This window comes from Gracilinanus agilis, chromosome 5, assembly GCF_016433145.1.
Source record: "Gracilinanus agilis isolate LMUSP501 chromosome 5, AgileGrace, whole genome shotgun sequence".
Lineage (NCBI taxonomy): Eukaryota > Metazoa > Chordata > Mammalia > Didelphimorphia > Didelphidae > Gracilinanus > Gracilinanus agilis.
The window spans coordinates 107,088,404-107,103,253 of NC_058134.1; the positions used below are offsets into that span (position 1 = coordinate 107,088,404).

Below are 14,850 nucleotides of genomic sequence, written 5' to 3' on the forward strand. Positions count from 1 at the left end.
CTTCCTTCCTTCCTTCCTTCCTTCCTTCCTTCCTTCCTTCCTTCCTTCCTTCCTTCCTTCCTTCTTTTCTTTCTTTCTCTCTTTCTTCTGTGAATCAGTTCCAAGGCAGAAGAGCTATGAGGTCTAGGCAAGAAGGTAAAGTAACTGTGGATTACACAGTATGGAAGTGTTTGAGGCCAGATTTGAATGCAGGCCCCCCTATCACTAAATATGTTGAATCACCTCACTGCTCCCTCTCATTAACTTTCCAGACATAACTGAATGTTATATATCAGTTGCAATCTTTCCCATGAACTTCAATTCCAAATTATTAATTTTAGATGAAAATTTTCTATGAACTATAGTCTATGAACTACATAGAATATTTTTTCTCCCTGAACTATCACTCACACAGGTTTTCTTCTCATACTAGATCCAGATTGCCTTGTAATTCAGCTTTCTTGTTTCTAACTTAGTCAATTTACTATTTTGTCTTCTCTTCTCATCTTCTATTTCTATCATCTCCTGGCCTTGATTAGCTCTCCTTCACACCAGAACCTTATTTTCTTTGCTCAGACACTGCCTTACTGACTTGACATTTTGTTTCTCTTGTGTGCAATCTTCTCTTCAAAATATCAGTAGCCACTAGCATCCACTAGCCTAGATGTTCTTCTGGAATGACTGAATCTTTAAGATAGGTGAAATTGTTAACCATATTCATGACAGTCTAGGGGAGGGATGCTAATGTCACAGTGAGTCATCTTCCCACAATTACCTTCCCTCTGCTGGCATTTTTAATGAATCACTTTACTACTTTCCTGAACTCTGTATCTGAACTTGGAGGAATATTTCCAAATGTAAGTCAATGATGTGAAAAAAAAAAAAAAGAAAAGATTGAGGCACTGTTGGTAACAGCTAAGCATGGCAATTTTTTTTATTTCTTCAGGATTAAGCAACCATCCTTGTCCTCTGTGAGCTTCAGAGTTCTATTTGAGGAGACTTATGAAGATGAAGGTGGAGGTGAAAGAAATAATACTTCTACTGGAACTCAGGATAGGAATAGAGAAAGTAGTAGCCATTATAGGGTGCTGAATTCTTCTTTCATCTCCCTATTTTTAATTCCACAGCTCACCTCAGGAATATTTTTTCTTGGCCTAAGAAAGAGATAATGGCACTTTATTGGTTTTCTAGATAACATGACAGTGGTGGGGACTGAAGAAACTCAGAAGGTAGAATTATCTATGTGGCATCTCTATAGGAGAACAGACTCCTGTTGGTGTGTCTTGACACTTGTCCACCCCGTATTTAGGTTTCAATATGAATTTCCCACTTTCACCAATCCCACTTAAGTTTAAAAAATTCAAATCATTTTTGGGAGTATTCTCTGGGGTTTGGGAGTTTATTCCCCTCCTCCCCTCTCTTCTTCTACCCTTAGTAAACCAAGAGGATTCCCACAGGCTGATTCTAGAGAAAAAAATGTGTCCCATTTGTCTTCTTTTTCATGCCCTTACCATGGCTCTCCACACCAGGGCACTGACCAGCAGGCCATACAGCACAGCCTTCCCCAGGAGAATCTCATAGAGGAAGGTAGCAGACTGGATACTTTGTTGAAAGGACTCTGTGGGAGTAGAAATCTCATACCAGTAAGAAAGCAGCTCTAGTCTCCCCATCTCTAGGGGAAACGCAAGTTTATATCTGGTGGACAAGAGCTTGTGTGTGTGTGTGTGTGTGTGTGTGTGTGTGTGTGTATGCACACACAAAAGCGTTGGTGCTTGTATGCTGTTTTCCCCATTAGACTGCAAGCTCCTCAAGGACAAGGACTTACTTTTTTTGTATCCTGAGCACTTAGTACTATAAGAAGTAGAAACTGTGTCACTTAGTCCCAACTTAAACTTTTTAGCCTTTAGCCTTTACCACTCTTCTGCATTGAAACCAATAGGTAAGGGTTTAAGAAAAATAAAAAATAAATACTTATTGACTAGTTGACCTGCGCTATGGTTGCTGGCACAGGGGTATGAAATAGGAAAAAAAGAGAAAAAGAATTTTACTTACCAAAGGTAACTCCACAATCTAAAAGAGAAAATTGGGGACACATATCAGAAACCCTGCGTAGGCAACACAAGTTAATATAAGCTTATAGGCCCATAGCTCAAATTAAATCATTAAGCAAATATCCATAATTTGAATAAAATATAAATTATGATATAGTCTGGCTTAATCCTGGCCCTACATTTCTCCCTTTGCTACTATCATTTAAGAAAATCCTTATTATCTTGGGCAAATGGAAAGATCAACTGGATCCTATATGAATTGCTGAGCTGTACAGATTGGTAGTTGGGGTGCTTTCTGTAAGATCTCTGATTGTGACTGAGCAGGAAGGATGCATCCGAGTTGATATCTTATTCCTCCAGGAAGTGACCTTGGTTACCTGTAGCCTAATTCTTCCCCTCTCTGAATAAATGAACCCTGGGAAGATACTTGGAGGCACACTATTTTAGTTTCCTGTCTATTTGATTATGTCTTCTCTTCTATCCTTTCCTTCTTGCTGTCTGTCTGTCTGACTGTCTGTCTTTCTGCCTCTATCTCTCTCCTTCTCTGAACCTTTCTTTTCCCATACCATTTCTGTCCTGGTCTAATTGATGAATCTTCTCACCTGCCTTTCCCCAGATCTGGTCACTGACATTCTGGGTGACAGGTTTGCTCCGCGTACTTGTCCAGGTCTCATTCTCTGCGATGCCATAAAACCGAACTTGGCAACGAAAGCTGTTCTTGGGATTGCGCCAGAAGGGAGCAGAAATCCGGAGGCGGCTGCTCAGGGAGTAGCTGGAGTGTTCTTCATTGGGATGCTCCTTGGAAGGCTCAGGGTCTGTGCCGACCCCAATTTTGGTCTCCTGCCCATTCACCCACCAGCTCAGCTCCACAAGGTCAGGGTAGAAGCCTGTGGCCAGACAGACCAGAGTGGCCTTTCCTTTTGTCTCAATCTCTTCCTCAGATGGCTGAAACACAGTTACCTTTGGAGGAGTCACTCTTTCCAGGTTATCTGAAAAATGGAAAGATGTTGGGACCAAGGACTATTCATGGAGCTGTCTTTTTGGGGAGCGAAAAGAAAAAGAATATTAGACTAACATCACTTAGTCTAGTATTGACAACTGACTTTAGGATATCTCAAACTGGATGATCCTTAGATCTCTCAAAACCAACATATCCAAAACAGAACTCATTTTTTCCATCCCCCATCCTTCTCTTCTTCAAAAATTTTCTATTACTATCATAGTCACTCCCCTATTTCAGGTTACCTAGACTTTTGACCTTAATGGCATCCTGTATTCCTTACTCTCACTCATTACAAATATCCTCATTGTTCCCAAATCTTGTTTCTATCTTTTTAAAGTCTCCTATGACTTCCCCTTCTCTCACCCTCATAGCTACTGGCCTCATTACCTCACACCTATACCATTTCAATAGCCTTCTGATTGATCTTGTTGCCTCAAGTCTCTCCTCAGTCCAATCCCTCTTCCACTCAGCTTCCAAAGCCATCTTACTATTGCAAAGGTTTTCCCATACTCCCCTGAACACCAAACACACTCCAGTGGCTCCCCATTACTTCCAGTAATTATTACTATAATTCTATTGTGTTTATGCATTATTGGCCTGTAGTTTTTGATGGAATCAGTCAGAGTCTAGATTGTACTCTTTCCTTTTGCCCAGCCTAATATCTAGTTGGTGTTATGGAAAAATTATGGGAAATGGTTTCTATAAGAATAGTATTGAAGATTTGGCCTTTGACGAATGCTTATTTGAAAATGGGATTGGCTAATAAGGAGGATAGTTAGATGCAGATGGTTTTGCAGATTTCAGAAACAATATTTATTTCCTAAGGTGGTGAGACTGTAAAGAGTGTGGGGCTAGGCTTTTGTGGGTCACCTTTTCAATCTTGATTTTGAGATGTGAAAAATGCTCCAGAGAAGGAAGAAGTGACTGGAATCATATAGAAAAAAATTAGACTAAGTTTGAACCTTGGCACTGCCACTCCTTGAGGTCATTTCATATTTCTTATTGGTGAAGTGAATAAGGGATTTCTAAGATCTTTTTCTAGCTCTAACTATTAATGATTACACTTTCCCCCAGTCTAATTCCCAACTCAAAAAGATATTTTCAGCCCTAATCAATGAGTTCAGAATGATCAAAGAAACAAATTATTGTTTCATCCTCCCCCATCTAGGGTGTACCAGAAGGTCTTTATGGAGGGTTCTGCTGAGATTATGAGTGTGGGTACTCTCTTATTTGGATTCCCTTCCCCTCTTTGTGAAGAACAGCCCTTTGGGATCAGAGGTCCTTTGAGATCAGAATCCTAGACTTTCCTTGGGACATGATCCTAAGACATGACTGTGGGCATCTAGCCAAAGGAAATGGGTTATTGGCCAAATATGCAAAAAGCTGTTGCTGTCCTGACCTTGCCATTGTCTATGATTCCTGCAAAAGGATTTACACTTAAGATTTGGTAGGTCTGGAATCTCCTTTTCATTAGCATATTACCTGCCCCTGGGAAATTTGGTACCTAAGATTTGGCAAATAATTTCATAGAATCATATATTTAGCCAGTGCATATTATATGGAAAGTACTGGTGGTAGGCACTGGAAGAATTCCAAAGAACAAATTTCCCTTGTTAACAGAGAATCAGCTAGCTGTCTAGAGGTGGCAACTGCTCAACTGGATATAAATCAAGAAATCTAGAGGTTATCTTGATTCTTTACACTAGAATCTCCCTACTATTATTATCCTTGCTATTAGAATATCCCCTGAATATGGTCAAGATAATGATTTTTGCCATCTGCTCTGTTGTATCTTGGTGATTCCCCAGCAGACTATTTACTTGGTGCTTCAGGATTAGGAAGGTGTCCTGCCAACATGTAATCCTGAAAGTTCCCACCCTTGAACATCTTTTGACTTTTCTTCTTAAGAAACTAAGGTATACCCCTGGGGAAGGGGATAAATAAAAATTAAAACTAGAAGTGGGGAAAGGAGCTTAGCTATCAGGGCCTTTGGCTAGAGAACTTTGTCTGTGTTCCTCTTTGGATAGGAGTCAGAAATCTTGGGCAGAAGAATATGTGGTATAGTACAAAGAGTGTTAGATCTGGAAACAAAGGACATGGACTCAAATACTGCCCCTGCCATTTACTACTTGTGTGTCTCAAGACCTCTGTTTCCTCATATGTAAAATGAGGGATTTTTTGGTGATCTCTTAGTTCTCCTCCAGTTCTAAACCTATGATTCTATGATTAGACCCTTCAAAGGAACACAGTGCTGGTATTTACTTCCAGATCCAGATTTACCTTGACCCTTTATTTCTATACTCCCTAAACCAACCCTCTTCCACATTCCCTCAGAGCATAATGCTGCCATGTATTTACTTAAAATTTGTTCTATTCCTCTTTAGGAAATTTAGCTGTACTTACCCCTGGTAGATATCTTGTCCCATCAAAGAATATGTCCTAAGATTAAGAGAGGTAAGATCGCTTTTCTCCTCTCTATGGCTTCTGCTCAGGTAGTTAGTATTTCTAATCTGAACTGTTCCCCCAGGCTTGGTTTTCTAACATGGAATCCAACACCCACTGAACCCAGATAAAATTCTGTCTTCATTTAGTATGGGAACTATAGGTTCCACTTTTCCTGTGAGCAATGCAACTCCCTTTCTTGACTTTGACCTTGCTGATCTCAAAAATCATTATCTCCGTCTTCTTAAAATTAGCTCAAGAAGACTGAAGGGAACTTAGGGAGACTATGAGAGACTGAGACAGAGAGGAAATGAAGACATGGACTGACTATCTTTGCAGATGAGATAGAGAGAGAGAGAGAGAGAGAGAGAGAGAGAGAAAGAGAGAGAGAGAGTTATAAAGAAGGAGGTGAGGAAATGGGAAAAAGAAAAAAGAAGAGAAAAACGGATAGCAGCAAATACGGTAAGAAATTGAAGCTCATTAGAGACCAAGAACAAGGAAAGAAACCTCAACATATGACCTAGATGAAGAGCTCGGCATCGTGGAGTAGAGGCAGACAGAACAAATCAAGAAAAATAAGTCAGAGCTGGAAGGCAGAGAGAACCGCTGCAGGTCGAGATAAGCAAAGTTGGTTCAGGCTGCATCTTCTCTCCCACTACCAGTTCCAAGGACAAATCAATGGGAAGCAAACTCTTGTACCCCCCACTTTGGCCCCCATTCAATGTGAGATTCCCATACCTGTCACTACAAGCATGGTTCCATCTCCAAAAGTAAGGGGTGAGTTGTAGCACAGCCCCAAACTGCTGCTGTAAAACCAGTGTCTATATCTCTTTCACTTTCTTCCTTCTCTGAAATGAGATCCCATTTGAACTCTGGTGGGAATAGTGATGGGTTCCTGGGCTCTGACTGGACTCACTACAGACAAAGGCATTTGGCCAGAAGAAGATCAGGTTTGAAGAAGAAAAGTTTTCAAAGTACAATTTGAAGTTATTAGAAGGAAGAGAGGAACAGACATAAATAGAGAGTGATGCTGAATACATATCGGTTAAATGGAATTTACTTGACAGACATTCAAAAGAGACAGAAAGAGATGTATAAAAAAGGTTAAACTGAGAGGTCCATGGGAAAGTAGCACATAATTGAAGAGAAATGCAAGGAACAAGGACTCCTGGGCTGGAGAAAGAAAATTTCTTTGAATGAGCATTACCCAGGGTTGTACCAAAGCAATGATGAAAGATCTGGGGAATGAAAGGGTTGAAGTTTGTTATGTAGTCTTAGGAAGAGACATTAAGAACCCAGGAGTAAAGTACAGTACCATCCCTTTGCCACCCTAGACCCCATTCCTTACCCAAGACTATAAGGTGAGTCCCCTTTCCAAAGTATTGCTCCCTGTTGTTACACATCAAGACAGTATTGTGGCAAAACCCAGGGAATCATGAGCAGAGGATTCTGTCTTAACTGATGTCCCCTTTTAGATTGCCAAAAGAAGGGAGAGAAGCCTACCTCTCATTTTATCTCTCAAGCAATCTTTTCCCTTTTTTTCCCTCTCTTCTCTTTCTTTGGCTATATTTCTCAGTTTCCCATTCTGCCACTGCCAGTATCCTAGGATCTCACCCTGCTGCCCCCCTGTCCCCACCCTCCAGGCCACTGGAATCTATAGCATGGGAGAAACTACTTTGCTTACCTGAAACAAATAGCCTGGTACCACTGCCAAAATAGAGTCTTTCATTACTCACACACCAATAGAGATCGGAAGAAAAACTACCTCTCCTTCTCTTCCCTCCTTGACTCAAGTCTTCTCCTAGGTGCCCTCTTATCATTCCTTAAGGACATTTTTATTTCAGAAATAAAAACACAGTCTTTATTCTTTGTGTCTGTATGGCCATGAAATATATAGTTTGTATGATGATCCTCATCTCCTTTTTTATGACTTCGACCCCCAAATAGTCACCGAAATTTTGAGATTGTTGAGAAGGGAGCCTGTGAAATATTTTCTTCCTGAGCATTTCCAAGAATAAGTTCATAAGAATAATAGATTTAGATAAAACTTCAGAAGCCATCACTTCCAATATCCTCATTTGTAACTTGCCAAAGTTTAGTAAATAAGTAAGAATTTGAACTCAGACCCTCTGACTCAAAATTTAATTTTCTTCCATGATATCATACCACCTCCACATCAAATCTTCATCAGTCTGAGAGAAAATAGGGGAAATCTGTTGTGTGATAATAGGATTAATAAGATGACCTCCTCTGATCTAGGAGTCTGTCTCAAATCAAGATGCATCCAGTCCAGCCATTAACAAAATCCCTAAGGCTAGAAACACTGTTTTGCTCCTGATCATAAGAGATAGGCATTTGTATCTGTCTCAGAAAAAAATACAACTTTATAGCCAAAGTCCCTCTGCATCCCACCCCCATCCATCCATTCCATACCTCTCTTTCCAGGATCATAGATAGCCTCTCTAGTACAAGTTCACACTTACCAACAATGATAAGGTGAGTCCCCATACCAAAGTACTGAGTGTTTCCAGCACACAGTCTCTGACCTTCGTTTCAAATCTCCTCTTGTCTATATCCCAACCCAAAGTCTCCAATATGTACTGAACCGCACCCAGGATTCAGAAGGAAGACTTAGCAATATCCTTAGATTTCTGGTCTCCCAGCTCAGGACTTGAGAAAGTTGGGAGAGAAGGGACTCATACATGTGTCCTGTAAAATTCAAGTTAAGATAGACACATGAAGACACCTTCAGAAAATCCATTGGCAGTGGGAATGGATAAGGGAATTTTAGGACCCTTTTGCCAAATGTCCTGGAGTCTTAAACACATCATAGAATCATTGAATTTAAGAGTTGTATTGCAGAGGTTACCCAATCCAACTCAAGCTAGAGAAAGAAACCTTTCTGTTATTTACTAAACAATGGTTCATCCAGCCTCTGCATGTTGAAAAATTTGACCGGTAACATCCTAAGTCACTCTGATCCCCTTTTGGATAGTTCTCCTTGCCAGGAAGTTTTCTTTTCCCTAAGTTTCCTCTGACTCTCTAAAGGATCAACATTGACTCATTTCTTTTTCCCACCCTAATATGAAATTTTCAAGCCTTGAGTTGGATAAGGAGATTTCTGAGGAGATTTCTAAGTTTTCATTGGGATTCATTCTATAGGATATGGAGCCCCTTAGATGAATGACATCATGGGGGCTATATCTTTCCTCCCTTTCAAAGTCCCTCTGATGGTCTTTTTTCCATCTCCCTCCAGCCTCACTCAAAACCTCTCAAAACCTTACCTACAATTGTAAGCTTGGTCCCTGGTCCAAAGAATACTTCGTAGTTGGCACACTAGGATATAACAGCTTAAAAAAGGGAATGGGGGACCAGCACTACTACGGAATAGCCCAGGGAATAAGAGGATATCTTACCCAATACTATGAGTCTGGTGCCTTTTCCGAAGTATATTGCAGTGTTTGTCACAGTGATACAGGGTGTGGATGAAAGTTAATTGGGATCCTGGAGCTGTTTGCCCTTGGACAGAGAGCTGTAAAGACCTTGCCAGAAACTATGGGGATAGAGACCTCTTCCTGTACTATACTTCACAAGGACGGTCCAGAAAACCTTAGTTCTCTTACTCTTTAGATTCATCAATGGCTATTACAGAATTAAGAATTTTATTGCCAATTTCACCAGAGTCCACCAGAGTGTTGTACCCTCCACCTGTGCCATGTGTAAATATTCTTTCCCCAGTGAAAAAGAGAGCAGAATCAGGAGGCACATGTCATTGAAAATGGAAGCGAATCTTTTCAGAGCAAAGATGTCTTTAGTTTCTTCCTCTGTATTTCAGGAATGATTCTTTATAGGCCAGGCAAATAATCCACTTGATAGCCTCTGGAGGGGATAGCCTCTCAGTGGGGATTTGGGATGGAGTACAATTGTCTTCCCTTCTTCATCTGTAAACTAATAGGTGAGATTTTCTTAAGGCTCCAATTCTTTCTTATACAGAAGATGGTATCTCAATTCAGACTCTTCTAAGGAATCCTCCTTGTGACTTTTTCAGAAGTAGGGGAAATTTTTCTGTGGCTTTTCTGGGCTCTCTGGGTTTTGACATTGTTATGTGTACATGCCCAGGTATAAGGGCTTTGCTCTCTGTCTTGAATCCAAGTGCTCCCCAGGTTGGTGACATTTGCCAAAGGTTAGAAGCAGCGATAGCTGCAGTGCAGACCTACTTGTTCTCCCTAGGGAGGATTTTGTAAAGGCACACCATAGAAATGAATCATTGTGGCCCCCTGTCCCCACAATGTTACAGTCTTGTACATAAACAGCTCCTCCGTCAGATCCACCTCTCAGAACCAGAAGGAAACCACAGAAACAGCTGCTCTGTGCACACTCTGTGTGTAGAGTGGTGGGTGGCATTGAAAGTGAATATAGCTATATTGGTGTATGTGGGCTGAGCCAGCGGTCTCCTGCTTCACTCTTGCTGCCATTCATAGTATACTCTCAATAGTGTGAGCACTCTAGTGGGCTCCCTACAGGGGACAATGGCTTTTCAAGAAGTCTCTTGCTCCTCCCTAATCCTTCTTCCCTACTCCATCCACGTCCAAAATCCTTGGGCTCCTGAGTTTCAGGTTTCTATCTTTGTCTCTCAAACACAAGTATGTAAAGGGTTCATACATTTCTTTGGATCCAAATGTTTAACCACCCAGGCTGTATAAAATGGAAAATGCAATGCATTCAGAATAAGAGAAGTCAGTTCTACTACTTAACATGAGTGACCTTGGGCAAATCATTTCTACTTTAGTCTCCTCATCTAGAAAATGAAAGAGTTGGATTACTACGTTTCTGAGGCTCCTTCCAGGGCTACAGTCTATGATTCTAAGCATTTTTTTCTCTAAGTAACTGCACAGGCCCATATTTGAGACCCAAGGAAGGACAATGAAGAAGCCCTTGGACATCTGCTTTTAGAAGAAAATTATTTATTCATTTAAAAAATAGAATTTATTCCCGATTATCTTAGCCCCTCATCCTCCTGCACTATAGAAGGTGTCACCCTCCACCAAAAGATATGTATACTATAAATTGGGTCTTTTGTGTTTCTATTTTTCAGTTTATTCTCTGGAATTCACACTCACAAGTTATTTTTCAAATATGAATTCTGTAACCATATATATTGTTCACCTGGTTCTACTCATTTCATTCTTCCTTGTTTCATATAGATCTTTCCAAATTTTTTTAAAATAACCTACTCAGAACCAGAAGAACGTTATACACAGTAACTGCATTTTGTGGAATGATCAAATGTGATAGACTTTGCCATTAACACCAATAGAATAATCCAAGGTAAGGACTTATGAAAAAGAATGCTATCCAATTCCAGAGAAAGAACTGTTGGAGTAGAAATGAAGATGAAAACAAATGATTATCACTTGTTTATTTGGATATTTGATTTGAGGTTTTGGTTTTATAAGATTATTCATTTACAAAAATGAATAACATCAAAATATGTTTTGTGTGATAATACATGTATAACCCAGATTGAATTGCTTGACAGCTCTGGGAGGGGAAGGGAAGAAGGGAGAAGACAATATGGATCATAAAACTTTGGAAAACTTATATGGACATTCGTTATTAAAATAAAAACAATTTAAAATTAACCTGCTCATCATTTCTTACAGTGCAGTAGTATTCCATCACAATTCTATACCATAATTTGTTCAGCCATTCCCCAATTGATATATATCCCCTTGATTTCTAGTTCTTGGCTACCACAAAAAGATCTATATAAAATTTTTGAAACATATAGAGCAGTGACACTGAACCTATGACACAGGTACCAAAGATGGCATGCCATGAGATCACTACTCCCATCCCCGGAGTTTGTTAATAGAAAGGCAGAGGGACTTGACTGGAGTTGCTCTCCTCCTCCTCACCATACTCCCCTCTCATCACCTGCCTCTCTGCCCAGAAGCTCAATGGGAACTCTTCTCTCCTCCCCTTTCTGGGGTAAGGGGTTTAGGGCATGGCACTGCATGTGGTCTGGGGAGTGAAGTGGGGGCAGAGCCTGACACTCTGTCTCTAAAATGTTCATCATCACTAATATAGAGTTTTCCTGTTTCCTAATCTCTTTAATAAACAGAACCAGCAATACCCTTGCCAGGTCCAGGGGGCATACACAATTTTAAAACTCTGAGGATAAATTTGAATTTCTCTCCAAAATGGTTGGATCAGTTCACAGTTCTACCAACAGTACCTTAATGTCTCTATTTCCCCACATCCCCTTCAACATTTTTCATTTTGCCCTTTTATCATTTTAGTCAATCTGATAGGTATGAGAGGGTATCTCAGAATTGTTTTGATTTGCATTTCTCTAATCAGTCATTAGTTAGAGCACTTTCATATACCTATATATGACTGATTTATTCATTCAAAAACTGTCTGCTCATATTTTTGTGTACATTTGTTAATTGGGACTTAGCTCTTTAATCTTACAAATGTGATAAAGTTCTCTAAATATTTTATGTATGAAATCTCTCTCCAAAAACATCTATAAAACTTTCCCTTCTCCCAATTCTTTGCTTTTTTTCTAATCTCAGCTATGCTGGTTTTATGTATACAAAACCTTTTAATTCATTGTTATCAAAATTATCCATTTTACATCTCACAATTCTCTCCAATTCTTGTTTACTCATAAATTCTTCTCCTATCTATAAATCTGATAGGTAATATGTTCCTTGTTTTTCTAATTTGTTTATTATATCTCCTTTTATGTTTAACTCATGTTTCTTTTTTATCTTAGTGAATGGTGTAAGATATTGGTCTATACATAGTTTCCGCCAAACTACTTTCTAATTTCCAGCAATTTTTATTTCACTCTTTCTATTTGTGAATTACACTACCATAAAAGTCGTTCTGACTTGAGTAATTAATTTCAGCAACTACACTCTTATATATTCAGTCCAACCATAATTTTACCCTTTACATGGCACAGTAATGTTACATTTTATTCATATGCCACATTTTATTAAGCCATGCCCCAACTGATATATGCCTTTAATCCCCCACTTTTTACTATTTACAAAAGAGCTTCTATCAATATTTTTAATGATATGGATGTTTTAACACTCATTAATTTCTTTGAACACAAGCTTAGCAATGATATCTGTGGATCAAAGAGTCTACACAATTCAGTGACTTTTGGGGCACAGTACCAAATTGCTTTTCAGAACTGGATCAATTTGTCTCTCTACCAACAATGATTTTGTATACTTTCTCATTCTCTACAATAATTGTGATTTTCTTTTTTTGTTATTTTTACTGAATTAATGATGTGAGACAGAACTATTGAGTTGTTTTAACTTGCATTTCTCTTTTTATTAGTTACTTGTACTATTTATTTGCATATAGTTATTTTTGTATTCTTTTTTTCTTGTTTACATCTGGTTCATTCTTTGATTTAAATAATTAACTTAATGCAGAGTCCAGGTAAGCTCATCCATACATAAATGAGGAAACTGAGTACAGGAAAAAGAAGGCTTTCTTTTTACCCCCAAAGGACACAGTGGCACTCAAACCTAGCTTTAGGTCTTTTGACTTTCATTCAATACTCTGCATAGTATGCTACTAGGTTAGGGCACCCAGCAAAAATCTTTCCTGAGCCAGGAAAAGATGGATAGTTTGATGTTAATGTTGTTATAAATAAAAGAGGGTTCAAGGGAGATGTATAGTTGTACAATGATGTTGATGTATCTTTCTGTACTCTCCTCAGCTGCAAATGATGGAGAAATACCAACTCCAATCACCCTTGATTGCTGCTGTTATTTATCCCTTTCTCTCTAACAGTTGCCCAAGAAGGACCCTCGAGAGGTTAAATAGATGGGTAGCCTTTCCAGGTCCAACCTGAGGTTGGATATATTAGTATTGGGCTATTGATTTGCCTTGGATGACGTTTAGGATCTGATGTGTTTGACTCCTTTCCCAAGGCCCGTGATATAAAGACCACTTAGGAAGGTACTCGTTGTTGAGCTCTCTTTATCTATACTCAGGGAAAGGATAACAAGGACAAGGATTGGGGATTGGAGACCCTAATGATCTATTATCTATAAACTAGTTGACAATCAGGACTCGAGGCTATTGATCAAGTGGAAGCTGGAGATTTGCTCACCCCCACTACCTCTGGCCAGACCTGGCCACAGCCAAGCCAGAGAATAGGGAAGCTATTGATGCAGCTGTATTGATGATCTTATTCTCTCAGCTTTCTCACTACCAGTGTTGGTGATGCACTAGCTCTCACAGTCTATCAGGAAATAACTTCAGAGTTATTCCTGCCCTCTTCTTCATAGACTTCCCTGCCACCCTTCAACCACCCACTCTGAGATTTCCCAGTCTAGAGACTCCTGTCCAGAGACCTCCAGAGAAACTTCTCTCAAAGAGGCTGTCAGGGGTATTTATACCGTGGGGCCAACCGATGTTTGCCCCTGGCTCACAGCACCTGGGAACATTCTGAGTCTTTCAACTGCCATCCCTGTCAGTCAAAGTGGCATCCATCACTTCCCACATTATGAATATAACAACGTTGAAGATGTTGATGATGATGATGTTGATGTTAATGACATTGTTAATTTTTATTTTGATGATGATGATGTTGATGTTGATGATGTTGTTGTTGATACTGTTGATGTTGTTGATATTGATGCTGATGATGTTTATGTTGATGATGATGATGTTTATGTTGATGATGATGATGATGATGAAGATGTTGATGATGATGATGATGATGATGATGATGATGAAGATGTTGATGATGATGATGATGATGATGATGAAGATGTTGTTGATGTTGATGATGATGTAATGTTGATGATGTTGTTGATAATGATGATGATATTGACAATGATGACACTGCTTTTGATTTTGATGATGATGTTGATGCTGCTGCTAATGATGACTGAGTTTGGAGTTGGAGGTTTTCCTTCCATTTGGACCTTTCTGACCCTTCCTATTGTAATGATTAAAATTTTTGTGGAGACTGTCTAACCTCTTTCAAGCTTCTATTGTATTGATCTTCTCTCCCCCTCCTGCCATGTGCTTCTTTATGAAATATAAAATTACCCTATTTCTCTTCCCGTTTTTCTTAGTATTATCTTCTTTTTTTTTTACTTCTAGTTTAAACACACACACACATATGTATATATATATATATATATATATATATACACACATACACACACACCTATCTATCTATATATCTATATCTATATCTATATCTATCTATCTATCTATCTATCTATATATATATATATATATATATATACACATTTCATCCAAAACAGTCACAGTTCCCTCTAAGCATACTTCTTCTAGCTATCCTGATGATAATAACAATTTTTT

General features: G+C 39.2%; 1 gene segment (V, D, J or C); it reads right to left on the minus strand.

The window, feature by feature from the left end:
• Window positions 1-895: 895 nt before the first annotated feature.
• LOC123249460 overlaps window positions 896-14,850 on the minus strand; it is a 232,614-nt gene continuing 218,659 nt past the window's right edge. The window contains 5 exon segments of the C gene segment in view: window positions 896-1,133; window positions 1,491-1,597; window positions 2,032-2,049; window positions 2,633-3,019; window positions 6,824-6,860. Of these exon segments, the coding sequence occupies window positions 1,113-1,133; window positions 1,491-1,597; window positions 2,032-2,049; window positions 2,633-3,019; window positions 6,824-6,860 (570 nt within the window).